The sequence below is a fragment of the Rhinopithecus roxellana genome, chromosome 17, assembly GCF_007565055.1.
Source record: "Rhinopithecus roxellana isolate Shanxi Qingling chromosome 17, ASM756505v1, whole genome shotgun sequence".
In the NCBI taxonomy this organism is placed as follows: domain Eukaryota; kingdom Metazoa; phylum Chordata; class Mammalia; order Primates; family Cercopithecidae; genus Rhinopithecus; species Rhinopithecus roxellana.
The window spans coordinates 66,995,727-67,015,895 of NC_044565.1; the positions used below are offsets into that span (position 1 = coordinate 66,995,727).

The window sequence follows — 20,169 nt, forward strand, 5'->3', positions numbered from 1 at the left end:
TTTCAATTGTTTATCCAAGGGTCAAACAAGCTCTGGAATTAAATGGAATCAATCCTTAACAAAGTGATGAGTAACTTGCTGCTTGAAACATTTGTTTCTTTCCTTTTCAGGATTGAAAGGAGAAGAAAAATGACAGCCAGAGAGTAGAGATCACCCAGAGTCATAAAAGCCCATGGTCTGTTTTTGTAGCCCTTGGAATTACACGTTCAGATCACGACTCCTAAAGTTAAAAACACCGGCCAGTTTTTCAATCCAGGATCCAAAACTTCCCAGCTTCCTCCGACACTTGAAGGTCAGCCCATGGTGACCAGCACTGAGCACACCAGCCACCCAGGTGGTCCTGTGGAGGGTGGCCTACAGCCCTGGAAATGCACTCCTGCTATCTGATTCTCTCAGGATTACCGGGAGTACTTCCCCCGGGACCTTGTTGGGCAGAGCACATTGTGAAGATGGGGTACAGAGAAGCCCTTTTCTCCATGGGTGCTGCCGGTGCCCAAAGCCTGGCCTTCAAGGAGAATAAACTTTCTTTCTCTTTTCTTTTCTTTTCTTTTTTCTTTTCTCCTTCCTTCTTTGCTTCCCTCCCTCCCTTCCTCCCTCCCTCCCTCCCACTCTCTCTCTCTCTCTTTCTTTCTTTCTTTCTTTTTTTTTTTTTTTTTTCTGGTTTTGCTCTGTTGCCCAGGCTGGAGTACAGTGGCAGAATCTTGACTCATTGCAACCTCTGCCTCCTGTCTCCCAGGTTCAAATGATTCCCGTGCCTCAGCCTCATGAATAGCTGGGATTACAGGCATGAGCCACCATGCCCAGCTAATTTTTGTATTTTTAATAGAGACGGGGTTTCACCATGTTGGCCAGGCTGGTCTCCAACTCTTGACCTCATAATCTGCCCGTCTCAGCCTCCCAAAGTGCCGGTATTACAGGTATGAGCCACCATACCTAGCCAAGGAGAACTTTCTTAACTTCCCTGTTCTCATAGCACAGCCATTCTCTAGCTCATCTTCCTCTTATTGCATATGGAAGCTGTTCCAAACTTTTGTCACTTCCTCAGGTCTCTGAGAAGTTGATGCTTCCTAAATTTCTGTAATTTATTTAATTAACTCGTTCATTCAACTACTATTTGAGGTCCTAGGAGATGTCAAGCACTGTGTAGGGCATCAAGGACACAGCAGTGAACGAACGGACGTGGCCCCACGCTTGTTATGGAGCTTCTAAGCTAGCTCACAGTCCCTTCCAACTCCACTGACTTCCCAGGTCATCCCATCCCTTCTCCAAGCCTTCGGTCACCATCTGTACCCTGAAAACTGCCTCTTTCCTCAGCTGGCCCAGAAATCCATCCAACTGGGCCAGAGAGTGTCACATAGGCATCCTGGCTTCTGGCTGGCAATGAGGAAAAGAATCTCCTTACAAAGAGGATGGTTGAACAACCCAGCCAAGACTCATCCCAGAGTGCCTTTATCCTGGGGATACCTGCTCTGATCCCAGCTGAAATCTCCATGCTGGAAACCCTTAGGAAACCATTTCCCCTTCCCACCTGCCTAGGCAGGGATAATAGTCTTCCCTTATATCTCCACAGCAGCACTAAAGCCAGGCTACAGCTTTTAGCAGAACTTTCTTGAAAGTTTCTAGGGAAGAAAATTAATTATCTACCAGGTGGAACTGGCCTGGATGGTTCTCATAGGCTCTCTCTGCCTACCCTGGTCAACTATGCAGAAAAGAAGTCGCCTCCCCTCCCCATCTTATCCCCACCCAGAAATACTTGCAACACACCTAAAGCATGTTCTCAGAGAGGGAGGCCGGAAGCAGTGGCTCATGCCTGTAATCCCAGCACTTCGGGAGACCAAGGTGGGAGGATCACTGAAGCCCAGGAGTTTAAGACTAGCCTGGCCAATATACTGAGACCTCATCTCTATATAACATTTTTTAAAAATTTAGCTGGGTGTGGTGGCAGGTACCTGTAGTTCCAGCTACTCAGGAGGCTAAGGTGGGAGGATAGCTTAAGCTCAGGAGGCTGAGGCTGCAGTGAGCCAAAATCGTACCACTGTACTCCAGCCTGAGTGACGGAGTAAGATTCTCTCTCAATAAAACAGAGAGGGGAAGGAGGCCCCCTTTCTGTGCTGTTTCTGTTTTTGTTGTTGTTTTTTTTTTCTTTTTTTGAGTCAGGGTCTCACTCTATTGCCCGGGCTGGAGTACAGTGGTGCCCTCATATCTCACTACAGACTCCCGACTGCTAGGCTGAAGTGATCTTCCTGCCTCAGCCTCCCTAGTAGCTGGGACTGCAGGCACATGCTGCTATGCCCAGATACTTTTTTTGTTTTTTATTTTGGTAGAGATGAGAACTCACAATGTTGCCCAGGCTAGTCTGGGACTCCTGGCCTTAAGCAATCCTCCCACTTCAGCCTCCTGAAGTGCTGGGATTACAGGTGTGAGCCACTGTGTAAGGTCCGCTTTCTAAGACCACAGTTCCCATCCCAGGATTTTCTTCTTCCCAAGAAGTTTGTTCTGACAAAGTCCTCTCCCTGCAGGGGGACTTCTTTCATCCATATAGATTGTGGCCTTTCTGCCTGCTGGACACTACACAGTAGTCTAACTCTGTAGAGAAAGTACACATATTGTGATGTGGGGGTGGGCGGGAGGGAAGGAGGTTGAGAAGGATAGTGGCTATTTGTAGAGATACTTTGCACTCAGTATCTATAAAACCAAACTCAGCATGTCCTTGTGGTGCCCTCCCCACAAATCTACTCATCTTTTGCTTATTCTTGTCTTAAATAATGGCATCAGCATCCTCAAAGTCATCCAAGTCAGAGTCCTGGGGGTCACCCTGGTGCCTCCCACTCAAGTTTCCACACCTTCTTTCTCCTAAATGTCTTTCCAATCTGTCATCTCCTCCCCATATCTGCACCTGGGTTCAGGCCTTCTCATCACTACAGGAACCAGGGCCAAGTCTCCCTCAACTGATCTTCCCGCCTCCAGTTCCCTGCTCCAATCCATCCTCCACACTACAGTCAGGGTGATCTTTCTCAAACTGGAATCCCACCATACATGTAGGATTGTTGTCCTGGAGCCAGACTACCTGTGTTCAAACCTGTATAAGTTTTGTGACCATGGGCAAGTTAATTGACCCCTCTGTGGCTCAGCTTCCTCATCAGTAAAGTGAGGATAATGGTGCCTGCCCCAGAGAGACTGTGGTCAGCTGCTTCTAAAATGGCTTCCAATGAGCCCACCTTCTGGTAGTCATGCCCTGTGTAATACCCTCTCATCATCATCACGATTATGACTTGTTTAGGCACACTACTAGGCTAAAAACTCCAAAAGGGTAAGGACGGTTACTGTCTGTTTAGCTGCTATATCTCAAGCTCTTAGCATTGTGCTAGGCTCACAATCTTATAGTCAACGATAAAAGAATAAACAGGAAGAAACTGAACTGGGGTCCTCCAGACTCTTACCTCTTGGGCCAGAAGAGGAGCTGCTGAGAGTCGGGGGGCACTCTGAGGGCCCAGGTGCTCCTTCCAGCCAGAAGATGGACCAAGTAAGTAAGGACCACTGAGTGTGAGGTGGACCCAGTTACTTGATTCTAATAACTATAACACAGCAAAATAATGGGTTGGTACTTCCAAGATTAGCTTACGGAAGTCTGACTTCTATCTTGCTTGCGCTCTCTGGCCCTTCTCGCTTGCTCGTGTTGATGAAGCAAGCTGCCGTGTTGTGAGCTGCCCTGTGGAGAGACCTACATGGCAAGGAACCAAGGGTGGCCTCAGCCAGTGAGGAACTGAATCCTGCCAGCAGGCGCATGAGTGGGTTTGGAGCAGATTCTTCCCCGTTTAAGCCTTGAGATAAACCCAGTCCCAGCCAACACCTTGCTTACAGCATCAGGAGAGACCCTGAGCCAGAGGACAAAGCTAAGCTGGGCTGCATTTCTGACTCACAGGAACTGTGAGGTAAAATGCGTTTTATTCTAAACCACTGAGTTTGGGGATAATGTATTATTGAGTGATGGATAACTAATACAAGGATTAAATAAAATAATGCAGATGAAGAGTTTAGTACAGTGCCTGATGCATAGTTAATAAATATTAGCTCTCATCATCATCATGACTATGACTTGTTTAAGCACACCACTAGGCTAAAAACTCCAAGATGGTAAGAACGGTGCCTGTCTGCTTAGCTGCTGTATCTCAAGCTCTTAGCATTGTGCTAGGCTCACAATCTTATAGTCAACAATAAAAGAATAAACAGGAAGAAACTGAACTGGGGTCCTCCAGACTCTTACCTCTTGGGCCAGAAAAGGAGCTGCTGAGAGTCGGGGGCCACTCTGAGGGTGCTCCTTCCAGCCAGAAGATGGACCAAGTAAGTAAGGACCCAGCAAGCTGGTGCCCAAGGTCCCTTTTGGTTTCACAGCCTCCTTGAGGCCAGGATGGAGGTTTCTCCAGAGCACAGGGATCACAAAACTAGCCCTGTGTCTGCATCACATCCCTGGAAGGCACAGAGGAAACAATGAAATCATCACCAACCCCCTCTCCTGGCCTGCCAGATAGATGCTCCTTGTGTTGTGAACAGGGAGGGAAGAGGAGAGGCTGTGTTTTACTTGGCTAGGTAATACCACTTTTCTTGACTGAAGAAATATATGCTAGAGGGACTAAAAGTAGAAAGTAGTTCTCACCCAAGACAGCTTTATTCCCAGAGGCGAGGCCCTACAGTAACATAAAGAAGCTGTATGTATCCTCGATGTGCTAATGGCCCAATTATCTCCCTCCCCACCCTACCCCCAAGATTTTTTCCATCTACACATCACCCACTCCTGCTTTAAGATTCAGCTCAAATGAGTCCTCCTCCAAGACACCTTCCTAGTCTTCCCGGGCAAACATAGGTACCTGTGCCCTAGGCTCCTGTCGTGCCCTTGCCTAATGCCTCCACTACAGCATGCCATAATCATGGTCTTGGTGGATGCCTTCTTGCAACTGTCAGGGGGCCACCAGGCTGTGAATGAGCTCCTGGAGGGCGAGGACTGTGTGTGTTGCTTTTGTATTCCCACCTCATCAGAGTTCACAAAGTAGGTGCCAACGCTGATTAAATTAGAGTGCTGTTGCATTCTGAATTCAGGAATGGAAGAAATAGACTGGGGCCTGGTGAGGCTCATACCTGTAATCCCGACACTTTCGGAGGTGACAGGACTGCTTGAGCCCTGGAGTTCGAGACCTTCCTGGGCAACATAGCAAGACTTTGTCTCTACAAAAAAAAAAAAAAAAAAAAAAAAAAAAAAAAAAAAAAAATTAAACTTAGCTGGGCACACCTGTAGTCCCAGTTACTTGGGAGGCTAAGGTGGGAAGATTGCTTGAGCCCAGAAGGCAGAGGCTTCAGTGAGCTATGATGGCACCACTGCACTCCAGCCTGGGTGACAGAGCAAGACCCTGTCTCTTAAAAAAGAAAGAAAGAAAGAAATGGCAGAAATGAATCTCTAGAAGGGCGTTAAACCCATTTTTGCACAAGAATGTAGGGAAGAGAAGATAGGAGTTATGTGTGGCTTAGAAGGAAAGCTCTCTGGAAGCTCTGTACTCTGTTGCGTAAGGAAGTCAAAACTGCAGGGCACAGCACCATAAGTCTGTGGAATTTAATCTATTTTCATAGGAAACTACCTCCTTCCTCTGTACATTGACAATGACTCTCCCTTATTCGAAGCCAGTAGTTCTCAAAGTATGGTTCCGACCAGCAGCTCGTCATCACTTAGGACCTTGCTAGAAATTCAAATTCTTAAGCCCTAGCCCAGACCTACTGGATCAGAAACTCTGGGGTTAGGCCTAGCCATCTGTGTTTTAACCAGCCCTCCGTGTAATTCTAATACTCACTTGACTTTGAAAACTGAAATTCTAAGTCTACTGAAACTCATGTGAAAAAGACCTTAGAAATATAATCCAGATTGATTTAAGATTAAGATTAAAGGAGAACTCAAGACAATGCCCCTTGCTCTAAAATGCCCAGGATCAATGCAACTTCCCAGTATTTTTCACGAAACTGTTCAACAGGCAATTAAATCAATTCAGCACATTTATTTTAAATGTGCAAAATGAATTTTCATATTCTAAGAGTAACACCAGATGTTTTACCTCTTTTTCCTAATTGATTTTCCAGCCTACAGCAATTCATCTTTATGTTTTCCAGTTGGATCCTAATGCAGCAAGAAGAGTGTGTTCCGGCAGGATTATGAAATGCCACGCATTTTCAAACAAGCGTAACTCTGGCAGCCATGCGTCATCTGAGTGTTTGTCTGCCCATAATATAAAACACAGACAGTTATGGGTACCAGGCAGATCAGAGCAACTCAGAAAAGGCCCTTTCAGGGAGTTGGGCCTCCAGGCTCTTGGCTGGTTGCAAAGCGAGTCCTGGGCATTCAGCCCAAGACTGAGCTCTTCCCCCACTGTGTCCTGCGCTCCCTGGTACCAAAGGATTTGCTAGCTGTAAAACCTACAAATAAACATGCTGTTTGTCGATGGGAAGTTTTGTCTTTAAAATGGAAAAGGAGGCTGCAGGCTGGAGGTGAGTGGGGCCGAGGGACTGAGGAAGGAGTCAGGCAGTTGCTCGAAGCAGGCAGCCTGGATAGACCCCTCTCCCCTCTGCTCCTAGAGGAGCCCAGACAATTCCCTTCTGTTGGTCAACGCACCCACCCAGCTGAACAGGATGTACAGTTACTGCCAGCATTAAAGTGGGTGAAAGGTCACTACCAACCAGGTTTTCTTCACTCAACAAAAGCTCTTGGAGTCTGGGTAAAACCAGGAAACAGAAGCCTCAAGCTTTGAAGCAAACAACTTCAAAGCAGACCTTCTCCACCTTTGTCCTGGGAATGCGGAGGAGGGGGAAGGAGAAGGTGGCAACTAACTGCTAGAAACCCAGAAAATGCTGATTCAAAAAAATGAAAACCACACTTGTCAGGCAGCTGGCACTCTCCGCTACCTTCACTGGAAGCTGCTGAGAGCTGGCAGGTTTGAGCCATCATGCCTGCAGCAGGATTTTAATGTGGTCTCCCACTATAAATCAGCCCGTCTGGTTCTAAGAACCATTGCAGCAAAGCTAAGTATCTGCAATTAGAGCTCATCATGACTGAATCTCAAAAAGTGGCAGCTCCAACTTTAAGAACCACCAAAACATCCAATGTTCTTTCCACAACATGGCCCTTCTCTAAACTTAGAATAAAGCATTCTAGGTTACTTATAAAGACATATTGGGATCAAAGTTTGCTAATTTTAAAAAATCACTTCTTTATCTGAACTCTCCCACTTCTGGAAGCTCCAGCCCCAAAGGTAACGACCTACACAATCTCCTGGGGTATTTTGCAAACCCCTTGGTGGCCTGAACGAAACCCAGTAAACAGGCTTCCTGATAGCCTGATCCCACACCAACGATTAATTAAAAAGTTACCTACATTTAAAATGCACAAATGATAACTTTCCAAGACTCAAAGAATAAGCAAAGCCCCATAAAAGACTTAGACACAAGTGTTTTCAAGACACACAGATGAATGAAATCAAGATCTTCATTCTCACCTAATTGAACTAAGTACGTAATAATAGGTCAAGGTTTTTGCACTGGGTGTTGGGTTATCCACTCATTGTCCTCTAGGAATGTGACAGGAACAACCTGGTCTCCCTTGGTCACCCAACCCCCAACCCCCAACCCCCACATGCTCCCAAAGGGACTTCATCCTCATTTACTACATTTGCTATAAGGAAAACGGGGTTGGCAAGAAAGGATCTCGCCTAGGAGAATGTCTCCCTTGTCCCAAATTCCCAAGGGTATTTTTACACACTATTAAACCACAAGAGCCATTTTATAAATGTCATCATCATAGAGTTTTAATATTTTACATAAAAAACTGTATACACAGCTTATAGAACTTTTATGTAAACATCATAAGCTCACCATTTTGTCATTTGTCAGTTTATTTAAAAAATAAAAAACAAGACAACAATTTAGTAGAAGTACCACTGGGAAGGAGGGGAGGGGAAGAAAGGATATACAGGGGCAGGTGTATTCTCTGTACAGAGATGCAGAGAAAATTTCACATAGCTTTAGAGAACGCCTTGTGAAGAAAAAAAAATATAGGCCCCAATACTTGGTACTGCCCTTTATCAAAACTGTGTGCATGACTTGCACAAACAAAATCACAATACCGTCTTGCCACTTTCTTCAAGAAAACAAAGCAAAATTTAGTGGATTTCTTTTCCCTTTCCTTGTTAAAAGTCATTTTTTAAAAACATCAGAAGTAGATGAGGTTACAGCGTACAAGTGTGGTCAGAATGCTACTGTCTTATGCAAATGACGAGTGCATTAAGTGTCAAACAATGAAACAATTGTGCAAAGAATTTAAAAAAAACAAATTTTAGCCTTTAAATAAATCAAATAACATCATTTTCTTGGACTGAACAATTTTCACTTGTAGGACAGGCACAAAGTTCGTTTATGGCAAAAACAATCCCACAGCGCACCCTCCCTCCTCCCGCAGGTGGCTGGAGGTTCGCCGGGGGCTGGCCCAAAGGAGAGGCCGTGCTGGAAGCTGTGTCCTCCCCAAGTCAGTTGCAAATGTCTTCCCCAGGGGTCGGAAAGATGGCCAAGTCCTGTTCATGCTTGGACGGGAGTCTGGCCCAGCCTGGGCCAGAGCGCTCACCCGTCACCACCATTAAATAACACCATCTTAGCTCCGAAAATAAAATTATATCTATACTTATATAACATTCCCCCATCCTCCCCAGCCCTCCCCTCCCCCAGTACCCGGGGTCTATGTTACAGACAAGGGATATCAGGCGCCCGCTGGTGAAGGGCGAACATCTGATGGGGCGCGGCCACACTCCCGCGCCAATCTCGCCCCCGGGGATCAGAGGCGGGGGTGGGGTGAAAATGGGGCGAGGGGAGTCGAACAGACACACAGCCACACACTCTGAGGCCCGGCTCTTCAGAAAAGCATGCTCAGGGGACCCTTGGCACTCAGCGGGGAGCCCAGGCCTGTGCAACACAGCTGGACGCACAGTCACTGGGAAAGGGGCGCCCGGTGCCCACGCCGAATCCTGGCGCGAGCCAGAGGCGCCAGCAGACAGATGCCAGGCAGTCCGGTGAGGTCCTTGTGGGGCACGAGTCTCCCCTTCTCCGGGCTCGGGGGGTCCTGGTCCAGGAGGGGGAGCCGCGCAGGCAGGGGCAGGCGCGACGGGCGCGGCCCTCATAGCACCTTGCAGCAGTTGATGCAGCCGTTCTGGGAGCCGTAGCGCTTCTGCAGCGCGGCGCGCGTGGCCGTCTCGAAGACCTCGCGCACGCCTTCCTTGGTCTTGGCCGAGCACTCGAGGTAGTCGTAGGCTTGAATGCGCACGGCCATGGCGCGGCCGTCATCCGTGCGCACGGGTTCCTGCTTCATGCGGGCCAGCTCTGTGCGGACATGCTCGTCGCTGCGCAGGTCTTTTTTGTTGGCCACCAGGATGATGGGCACGTTGGGGCAGAAGTGCTTCACCTCGGGCACCCACTTCTCGGGGATGTTCTCCAGCGAGTCCGGGCTGTCCACCGAGAAGCACATGAGGATGACGTCGGTGTCCGGATAAGAGAGTGGCCGCAGGCGGTCGTAGTCCTCCTGGCCCGCTGTGTCCCACAGCGCCAGCTCCACCTGCTTGCCGTCCACCTCGATATCGGCCACATAGTTTTCGAAGACGGTGGGCACGTACACCTCGGGGAACTCGTCCTTACTGAACACGATCAGCAGGCACGTCTTGCCACACGCGCCGTCGCCCACCACCACCAGCTTCTTGCGGATGGCCGCCATGAGCGGGCCGGGCCCGGGCAGCAGGAGGGGGCCCGCGAAAGCCTCGCTGCCGTCCCGCTCGCCGCTCACTGCTCACCTCGGGCTGGGCGCAGGGGGCGAGGGTCGCTAGCTGCACTCGGGCCCCGCGGTGGCGCGTTCTCTCACTGAGCTCCGGCTGCCGCGGCGGGGGCGGTGGGGGCGCGGGGGCATAGGGCGCACCGTGCGTCTCGCCGCGTTGCTCCCGGGCGGTGGTCGCTCTGCTAGCCCCGGGCCGGGAGTCGGTGGCTTTGTGCGTAACGCGGGCTCGGGCGACGGACTCGGCCTAGCTCCCTCCCGGGTCTCCCCCGGCCTCGCCGAGCACACAAGACAGCGATCAACTCCAAATAGACTGCGGTGGCAGATGAGGGCTGCGGCCCTAGCGCCCGCTATTTAAAGAGTCCGGCCACTTTCTTAATATAGCCGTCCAATGGGAAACGAGCCGGCTGAGCTCATCGCTGCGGAGCTTGGCTCTGATTGGCCGCCCCCTGCAGCCCGAGGGCGGGGCAGGGCCAGCTTGATTGACGGCCCAGGCCGCCGGGCTGGGAGAGGCAGCGACCTGGGAGTCTGCGCCGCTGCTGGCGCTGCGGGGCTCTAGCGGCACCCGGGTCCCCTCCTTCGCCGCAGCGTCTGCGCGCGGATTCCCGGAGCTGGCTGCCTGGAGCCTACAGGGTCTGGGCGAGCGGTTCCGAAACAGGCGGCACTCAGTGGGGCGTTGGCGACTCCCATTCAGAATTGCCCCTCTTCCTGGCAAACTCCCGGCGGGTGGTTGGACCTGTGGGGGAGGGGCGGCTCTTTTAACCTGGTTTTGTTTTTGAATAAACACACACACACACACACACACACCACACACTTTTGTTTCCAAACAAAAGTGTTTTCTCCTTTATTTTGGAGGCGGCCCCTCCTGTGGTCTAGGGCCCCACCCGGATACTCGCCCTTGGCCACCCTCGGGTTTGGACCCAAGAGGCGACCGGCTGGCTGCAAACTGGCTCTTCCAAGTCCCGCCGCCCCCACCCTTTCCAACCCCCAGCTTAGGTGTCTAGGTGAAGATTAAGGGAAGAGGTGCGGAGTGGCCGAGCTTGACAATGGAAAGGGAAGGTCGAAGCTGGAACACTTGGAGGAAGTTACTGGGCAGAGAGAAGCCCCCTCGGCCCCGCTTTTCACAATGAAGTCTGATCCCGGTTCTTAGAGAACTGTCTGAGATAAATTGTACAATAGAATATACAGTATTGTACAATAGAATGTACAATATTTTGGGTTCAATAGAATCCAACCACCCCAAGATCCCTGAGCGGGCGAAAAGGCTCGAGGCTGGGGAAGACGGGCGGGGTAAGGGGCTAACAAATGGGGCACAGCGGGTTAGTGGGTGTCCCCTCTAGTGGGGCGCCAGATCCCTAGTCTCCTGATGCACACTAGGACTGAACTCATTTATCCTATAGATCCTGCAGGAGATGACAGTACCTGTGATCCTGGAAGACCCAAGTCAACCGATTTCTACGGATAAAAGAGGAAGAAGGGGGTAGGGGGACAGGAGGAAAGGCGAGTCGGGGAGGGCTCCCGGGAAGGAGAAGCAGCCTGAACACAAGCAGGAAGGTGGGAAAGAGTAGGGCACACTCTAGGAGCTGCGTATGCTGGGGTTCATGAGCGCTAAAGCATTAACTGCAAGGGGTGGGCTCTGTCCATCCATTGCAGGGGAAATGTATGCAGACTGTTTTTTCCTCCGAGGAAGGACCCACCACATCACCCGGAGGTTGTTGCCTCCTGTCTCCGTCTCTGCCTCGCTCTCTGTGAGTTGTTGGAGGGCCAGGATTCTGTCTTATCTCCGCATCTTGAAGACCCAGCACAATGCCTGGCATTTACAAGAATCAGTACATGACTGTGGAGAATTAACCCGAATGCTCAGAAACGCAGGTGGATCTTTCTGGGGGTTTCTTACCTGAGTTCCACACTTTGCTTTAACAATTATCTAACCAAGCCAGGCACAGTAGCTCACGCCTGTGATCCCTGGGCCTGGGAGACCCAGGCTGGAGGATTGTTTGAGCTCAGGAGTTCACGACCAGCCTGGGCAACATGACAAAACCCTGTCCCTGTCCCTGAGAAAAATAAAATGGGATGGGGTAGGGAGGAGAATGGTCTGCGCCTATAATCTCAGTTACTCAGGAGGCTGAGGTGGGAGGATTGCTTGAGCCCAGGAGGGCAAGGCTGCGGTGAGCTATGGTTGCAACACCCCACTCCAGCCTGGGTGACAGAGTGAGACCCTGGGTCAAAAAAAATTTAAAAAAAAGAACATTAAAAAGAAAATCATCTAAGCAAACCCATGCAGCCAACTGTGACTGAACCCCGGTGTTTTCACATGTAATTCATATGTTAAGAGCTAGGTCCCCGTATGGCTCCACAGATGAAATCAGATCAAATAAGGCAGTAGTGCTGCTAAACCTAGAGCCCTTCCTAGAGGGAACGTCTTATTTAGACTGGAAGTGCTGTGCTTCCCTCCAACTGGGTTTGCATCACTACAACAAGAAGTCAACCAGTTTTTTTTGTTTTGTTTTGTTTTGTTTTTTTGGCTGGCGAGGGTGGGGTCGGGGGTGGTTGTTTTTGTTTTTTAGATCTAAGGAACTGATCTGTCAGCAAGTAAATAGTTTTTCTGCTCACTGATTTGGGGATGCAATCTGGAAGCTTTTTTTTTTTTTTTTTTTTTTTTTTTTTTTTTTTTTTTCCTATTAGAAAAATCTTATTTACACAAATTTTTCTTCTTTTAGTCAAAACCTTTTATAGCTGTATTGTTAATGCCGCTTTCCTTGGTCTTAATATAGCTTGGGAACCTTGGCTATGTCCTTAAACTTCAATTACTAAGAAACATGAAACAAAGTTTTGTACCATGTGTTTTTTTCTTTAAAAAACAAAGAATCCGGAAAACGGATTGAACTCATTCGTGTTCTGATTTCCAGGAATATTATATGAGGTGTTCCAAGCTCAAATCTCAATATTGCAATAATTTCTAGAACTATGCAGTTGGTAAGTATGCCAAAGTAAACAAATAGAAAGATCTGTATTCTGCAGTAACTTCTTTTCATGGCTTTTTTTTTTTTTTTTTTTTTTTTTTTTTTTTTTTTTTGGTTCAGGGTACTTTGACAAGCTCTGCAGGGACTGGCTGCTTCCCAGACTGCCCCACATACAGGATAAACTTTTCCCAACTAGGTGATATGCCAGACAAGCCCCTCCCTGCTCCTCACCCTTCATAATGCACTTCTCTCAGACAGGGATAAAATTTGATTCTTCTATGAGAACAAGTTATTTTATTTTATTTTATTTTTTGAGACAGAGTCCTACTCTGTCACCGAGGCTGGAGTGCAGGGGTATGATCTTGGCTCACTGTAACCTCCGCCTCCTGGGTTCAAGCAATTCTCCTGCCTCAGACCCCTGAGTAGCTGGGATTACAGGCGTCTGCCACCATGCCTGGCTGATTTTTGTATTTTTAGTAGAGACAGTGTCTTCCCATGTTGGCCAGGCTGGTCTCGAACTCCTGACCTCAAGTGATCCACCCACTTAGACCTCCCCAAATGCTGGGATTACAGGCGTGAGCCACTGCCACCGGCCAAAAACAAGTCATTTTAACCATTAACTTTATTAACATATTCATCTTATGACATAATATATCCACACCTGTGAGACAGGGAAGTTGTATTTCAGACAAAAAGAGGATATTAATCTATCTCCAATCTTTAACCTAATTTATTTGGTTTTGTTTGTTTGCCAAGTGTCTCTTGTAAATCATTCTCCACTCCTCAAAGACCAGACCAGAGTTGGAATTTTCATTAGATTTTAGTGCCACCTTGTGGCAATCTTTATGGGGTCTTTTACTAAAAAAAAAAAAAAAGTAGAAAACCTTTAGTCAAAAAGTATGAATTTTATGGATATTTTTATTTTAAAATATTTCAGAGTGTATAAAACTCTGAATAATGTTTTACAAGTAGATTCTTTAGAAATTCTTCATATATATTTATACACATGTAACTTTTTCATGTACACTTTACAAAAATATTAACGAAAATGCCATTCAGTGAATAAAAATTCCTTCCTAGTTAAATAGTAACTTCTAAAAGAAATTAGAAGAGAATGATAAAGTCTACGGATCTTTACTAACTTACAGACTAAAGGACTTCATTTTTCCTTAATTATAATGTACAGAAATGTAAAACAACTTTAGCCACAAAAATCATTCCATTTTTGCCCCGGTTAAGAAAGGCATCATTGGATACTCTGGTGTAGTTAGAAGTAATGATAATTCATGTACTACGAACCAGCAATGCAATAGACATTCCTGACAGGCATTTAATTTAAAAACATTTCCTAATTTAGGAGTAGTTTAATGTCTCTAGGAAAATTGTCAATCTTCCATCTCTATGCAATGACCTTAAAAAATGGAAAAGTTGACCTTAAAAAACATGAAAAAATGACCTTAAAAAAAAAAAGTCAGGCGTGGTGGCTCACGCCTGTAATCCCAGCACTTTGGGAGGCCAAGGCAGGCAGATCATGAGGTCAGGAGATTGAGACTATCCTGGCTAACATGGTGAAACCCCATCTCTACTAAAAACACAAAAAATTAGCTGGGCGTGGTGGCGGACACCTGTAGTCCCAGCTACTCAGTAGGCTCAGGCAGGAGAATGGCATGAACCGGAGAGGCGGAGCTTGCAAGTGAGCCGAGATCGCACCACTGCACTCCAGCCTGGGCGACAGAGTGAGACTCCGTCTCAGAAAAAAAAAAAAAAAAAAAAAAAAAGGGAAAAGTTATACTAGCTATATTATTTCACGTGGAAGAACTGAGGCATTCCCATCTGGCCCATTTGGAGCCCGTTCAGTCAGGAGTTACATGGCTGCGGGGCACTCAAGCTGCTTTCTGGGTGGGGTCTCCAGCTAGGAGCAACAGCTGATAAAATATCCTTCTCTTCCCCTCAGAGTGTCCCAGAGCTAAGAAGGAGAAGGCTGCACTCAAAAGAGAACCACCACTGCTAGACTATTAAACTTAGGCACATGGGCATTGAACTCTGATCAAACGCCCACTTGTCCAGCCCAGATCAAGGCCAAGGGGAACAGGCAATGGGCAGTAGGACCGATCCTGATCTCTCTAAAACTGCAGTCAGTACAGTAGCCAGTAACCACATGTGGCTATTAAGTACTTGAAATGTCACTAATGCCACTGAAGAACTAGGCTTTTAATATTATTTCATTTTAATTACATTTAAAAACTGTTATTTGATTCAATTTGATGGAAACTTTTAGGTATGTTTGAAACAACTTGGGTATGTAAATCGGCTTTTTCAACTGAAAATTTTATGAAATCTAAATACAGATTCTTTTTGATAAAAATTTAGTGTCCAAATTGAGATGTGCTTTAACTATAAGCTAAACACTAGAATTTAAAGACTTAGATTGAAAAACATGTACAATAGTTTATTTTTACATGTTTATATTAATAACATGTTGAGATGGTAATACTTTGGATATAGCGGATTTTTTTAAATGTATGAGATTTAATATGTTGACCATGTTTTTCAAATTAATTTCATCTTTTTAGGTTTTATTATTTTTTTTTTTCTTGAGACAGAGTCATTCTGCAACCCAGGCTGGAGGGCAATGGTGTGATCTTGACTCACTGCAGCCTCTGCCTCTCAGGTTCAAGCGATTCTCATGCCTCAGCCTCCAGAGTAGCTGGGATTACAGGCATGCGTCACCACATCGGGCTAATTTTTGTATTTTTAATAGAGACAAGGTTTTGCCATGATGGCCAGGCTGGTCTCGAACTCCTGGGCCCAAGTGATCTGCCCACCTCTGCCTCCCACAGTGCTGGGATTACAGGTGTGAGCCACTACACCAAGCCACCTTTTTAGCTTTTAACGTGTCAACTAGAAAACTTAAAATTACGCACTTGAGTCACATTGTGTTTCTATTGGATAGCACTGGGCTAAAATGTCTACAAGTTCAGATGGTTCCCTGGCTCCTCCTTCAGCCACCATCCTCCCAAGGGAGAGTCACTGCTGACATGAGTCCCCTAAAATTCGTTCATCTTTCGGCTGGTAAGACTTCTTTTCATTTGTCCTAAGCTCATCACTGGGTTTCAGAGAGGTTCAGACACAGATGAACGCTGCGGTTTGGAGCAATTTGGAGACTGCCCTCTTGCATTGACTGACTGCTTTCTATACCCGCCACCTCTGTCCTTTTCAGCTCCTCCTCTATAGCAACTCCCTCCTCAAGGCTCTCCAACTCATCCCAACACCAGACAGCATTTTCCTGAACAGGAGAGGCTGTTTGGGCCTTTTTGTATGGTGACCTATTTTCCTTTCCAAAAAAGAGAATCAAAATCTAGTCCTTGTTCAATTTTGGTAGAAAAGTGGTGGGTGTGGATTGTTTTCAGGAAGTCTCCTATGAGCCTCAATCCTCTCAATTCAAGTCAGTAAACACAGATGGAGGGGACAGAGTAGACAAGGGGAGCTGAAGAAGGGAATGGTGAGGTCAAGTAGGCACACACACCCCACACCCCACGCTGTGCTACATGATGTTACAAATAAGTAAATGAATAGTGGAGTTGGCGTCTTACTGGACACAACATTTGAATAGGGCCTTGAATAACAAGTAGGATTTTTCCAGAAAGAAAAGCTTTGCTGGGCACAGTGGCTCATGCCTGTAATTCCAGCACTTTGGGAGGCAAAGGTAGGAGGACTGTTTGAACCCAGGAGTTTGAGACCAGCCTGGGCAACATAGGGAGACTTCATCTCTATAAAAAATAAATAAATAAGCTGGCTATGGGGCACGCACCTGTGGTCCCAGTTACTTGAGAGGCTAAGGTGGGAGGATCACTTGAGCCCAGGAGGTTGAGGCTGCAGGAGTCACGATCACGCCACCGTACTCCAGCCTGAGCTGCAGAGTAAGGTCTTGTTTCAAAAAAAAAAAAATTCAAAACAAAAGACAAGCCCATTTGTACCATATGAAACATTGACTGTGTGGATTTTATATGGAGAAAGATTCTGCTAGTGCCATTTGATAGAAAGGAGGAACTGTGATGGGCAGAAGTGGAAAAATGATGCTCCTTGTCCATGCATGAGGTTTGCCTGATGACAGCAAAGTGTGAGTTTCCTCCAACCCTGAGAAATGGGAGGGCAGAAAGGAAAGAGGAAGGTTGCAACAACTTCCCATTGGGTAAGTGCTGTCACTACAAAATCTACCCCTGCAAATGCTTGCCAGTTTAGTGGTGTACGCTGAAATTGCACATTTATTAATTTAACGAAAGCTCCAAGAAAGTGGGTGTGGAGATGCAGTAAGCAGAAGGGAGGGAGTCTTGTGCCAGGGAGCTGGAAACTTGCTTTTTAGCCTGGCATGTCCTAGTTCCATGGCCTTGAGCAATCCATCCTTTCTAGGTCTCAGTTTCCCCATTTGTAAAATGAGAGGTAAAACCCAGGTGTCCTGCAGGTAACATAACTATGTGTGAGACATCAAGTAGTGGCAGCAATTATGGAGAACTGGAGAACATGGCATAATGCAGTTATAGAAGCTCAGAATTTAAAAATCAACTACTGTGTTGTTCAAACAATGCACAGGTGGGCCAGGAACTGTGGCTCATGACTATAATCCCAACACCTTGAGAGGCCGAGGTGAGAGGATCGCTTGAGCTCAGGAATTCGAGATCGATTCTGGGAAACATAGCCAGACCCTGTCTCTATTTCTTTAAACAAAATATACGAAGAAAGAGAGAGAGAAAGGAAAAGAGAGAAAATGCACAGGCAGTGCAGGCTAGATTTGGCCAACAGAACCAGTTCATAGCTCCTGAACTAGATGAATTTCATTTTCATTTTGAACAGATCAAGGGGTATCTCACCTGCTGAAAATAATACTGTCAGTCCTTTCATAAAGTGAAAAAAGTGAAAAAAAGAACCCTTTAATAAAGCAAACACATTCTTTTATTTAGTTTTGTTATTCAAGATCTTCTTTTATTTTAGTTGCTTAAACTGAAGTCCAAAGGATGAAATATTTCAAAGAATGGAACCTAGAGGAATGTGGTCTTAAGTAAGAAGTTGTTATTCCAGCTGAGGGGGGTTACCGCACAGAGGGGTGAAAAATCTTACCCCCAATGCCTATCCAGAGGGGAACAGAACACCCAGTTTTTTCTCTTCCCTTGTTTTAGCCTTGAAACCTAATGATCTAATCGAAGTATATTTACACAAGGATGATTCACTTGTTTTCTCTTATGATGTCAGAATATTGCAATAGGGAGGAGTTTAATTCACAATGGATTTCCACACTCCAGTGTGTTACCACTGAAGATGTGTCTGTAGCTATTTATAGCATGAGACAGAACCTATATTAGGAGCCACTGCTCAGAACCAGGAAATAGGGAAGCAGAGGACGCATTCGTGGGAGGACCCTGTGCTTCTGCTCCAGCCGGGCTGCTCAGCAGAACGTGGCACAGCAAGGGCAACTCTCCTTCCTCAGGGTCCTCAACTGGAAAGGAGAGAACTGAAAATCTCTTTCGTTGACAACTCTTTGATTGACCTGCTTTATTTGTGGACTGTGGGGTAGTGTGATTTCTGCACAGCTTCATCACAATGTATGTTTAAGAAAGCAGTTGGTGCATTTTTAAAATTTGTATAAATTTAAGGGGTATGGATGCAGTTTTGTTACATGGATATATTGTGTGTGTAGTGGGGAGGTCTGAGCTTTTAGTGCAACCATCACCTGAATAATGTACATTGTGCCCATTAAGCAATTTTTTATCCCTCACCCACTCCCACCCTTCCAAGTCTCCAATGTTTATTATTCCACAGTCTATGTCTGTATGTACACATTATTTAGCTCCCATTTATAAGTGGAACATGCAGTACCTGACTTTCTTAGTTGTTTCACTTAAAATAATGGCCTCTGGTTCTATGTATGTTGCCTCAAAAGACTTTTTTTTTTTTCTTTTTAATGGGTGAGTTGTATTCCATTGTGTATGTAGACCACCTTTTCTTTATCCCGCCATTCATTGATGACACTTAGGTTGATGCCACATCTTTGCTATTGTGAACAGTGCTATGATAAACTTAAGAGTGCAGGTAACTTTCCTTTGGGTAGATACCCAGTAGCGAGTCTGCTGGATCAAATGGTCTTATAGCTTGGAAATCTCAATGATATGCCTAGAAAGTTCACTCATTCATTTATTCATTCCACTAATGCCTGGTAGGTGCCTTCTGTATAGCAGGGACCTAGGTATGGGACAGGCTGCCGTGCTTTAAGGAGCTCAGGGACTATGTATAGTTAGCATCTTACAGCTATTGAACGTCCTAAGCCTAAATGAGGTAGAGACAGGGCTTGAACCTGGCAAATACGAAGGAGGTGATGATAGTTGCTGCTCTGATTCAAGCACTCATTCTGCAAACATATTCTGGGTCAGGAATGAGATACTGGGAGAAATTAGGTACAGACCCTGCTCTCAGAAGAACTCCAGTTGGTAAATATGGAGCTCCAGTCCATAAATAGAAGCACAACACTCAACAATTAAACTACTTCAACTGGGTGTGGCAAGCATTGTAATGGGTAAGCACTGGGAAGGGGCTTAAGGACGCCATAGAAGGCTTGTACTGTGTGATACATTGCACATTGGTGGCCCTCTATGAGCTGCACCCTCCAGTGTTCATCTCCTTGCATAGTTCTTTCCCGTGATGATCTTGAGCTTGGCCGTGTAACTAGCTTAGCCAGTGGGACATCAGCATTCATTGCATGAATATGCAAGCTGAAGCTTGATAAGTACTTGCACTTTGGGGCTTGCTCTTTTGAAATGCTTGTTCCTGGAGAATACCCACCATGGTTTCAGGAAACTCAATTAGCCATGTGAAGAAACCCATATTAAGAATTGGGCCTCTGACCCACAGCCTCAGCTAAGCTATCAGCAGGTGGCCAGCACCAACTGCCACCTCCATGGGTGGGACCATTTGAAGTCTCCACTCTAAAACCCCAGCCAACCCCATGGGAAGAAGAACTGCGTGAGTCAACCTGCAGAATCATAAGAAATAATAAATTGTTGCTGTCTTAAGCTGCTATGTTTTGGGATCACTTGTTTCACGGCAATGAATAACTAAATCTAGCTGAGTTCCTGATGACTGCATGGAAGTTAGTCAGGCGGAGAGAAAAGAGGGCATTCTAGATATGGAGGCTTTAGACTGCATGCGTATCCAGGTACTAGGCAGCTCAGTACCATGGGAATGTAGGGTATAAGGTGGCAGTTACTGGAACTGGGGAGGCTCACCTGAAGGTAAATCTGGAGTCCGCAAGACCACCCCTCATTTTGCAGATTTGCTAAAAGGATCATAGAACTCAGCATGTAGCTGTGCTCACAG

General features: G+C 46.5%; 1 protein-coding gene across 1 annotated transcript; it reads right to left on the bottom strand.

The window, feature by feature from the left end:
* Nucleotides 1-7,816: 7,816 nt before the first annotated feature.
* RHOB (ras homolog family member B) lies at nucleotides 7,817-10,179 on the bottom strand. Its single transcript, XM_010383008.2, has one exon. It carries the CDS (start codon nucleotides 9,785-9,787, stop codon nucleotides 9,197-9,199), a length of 591 nt encoding a protein of 196 aa, XP_010381310.1. The 5' UTR covers nucleotides 9,788-10,179; the 3' UTR covers nucleotides 7,817-9,196.
* Between the last annotated feature and the right edge of the window lie 9,990 nt (nucleotides 10,180-20,169).

Excerpts from the sequence above, each read along its gene's own strand:
- RHOB (XM_010383008.2), bottom strand. The coding sequence starts at position 9,787 with ATGGCGGCCATCCGCAAGAAGCTGGTGGTGGTGGGCGACGGCGCGTGT.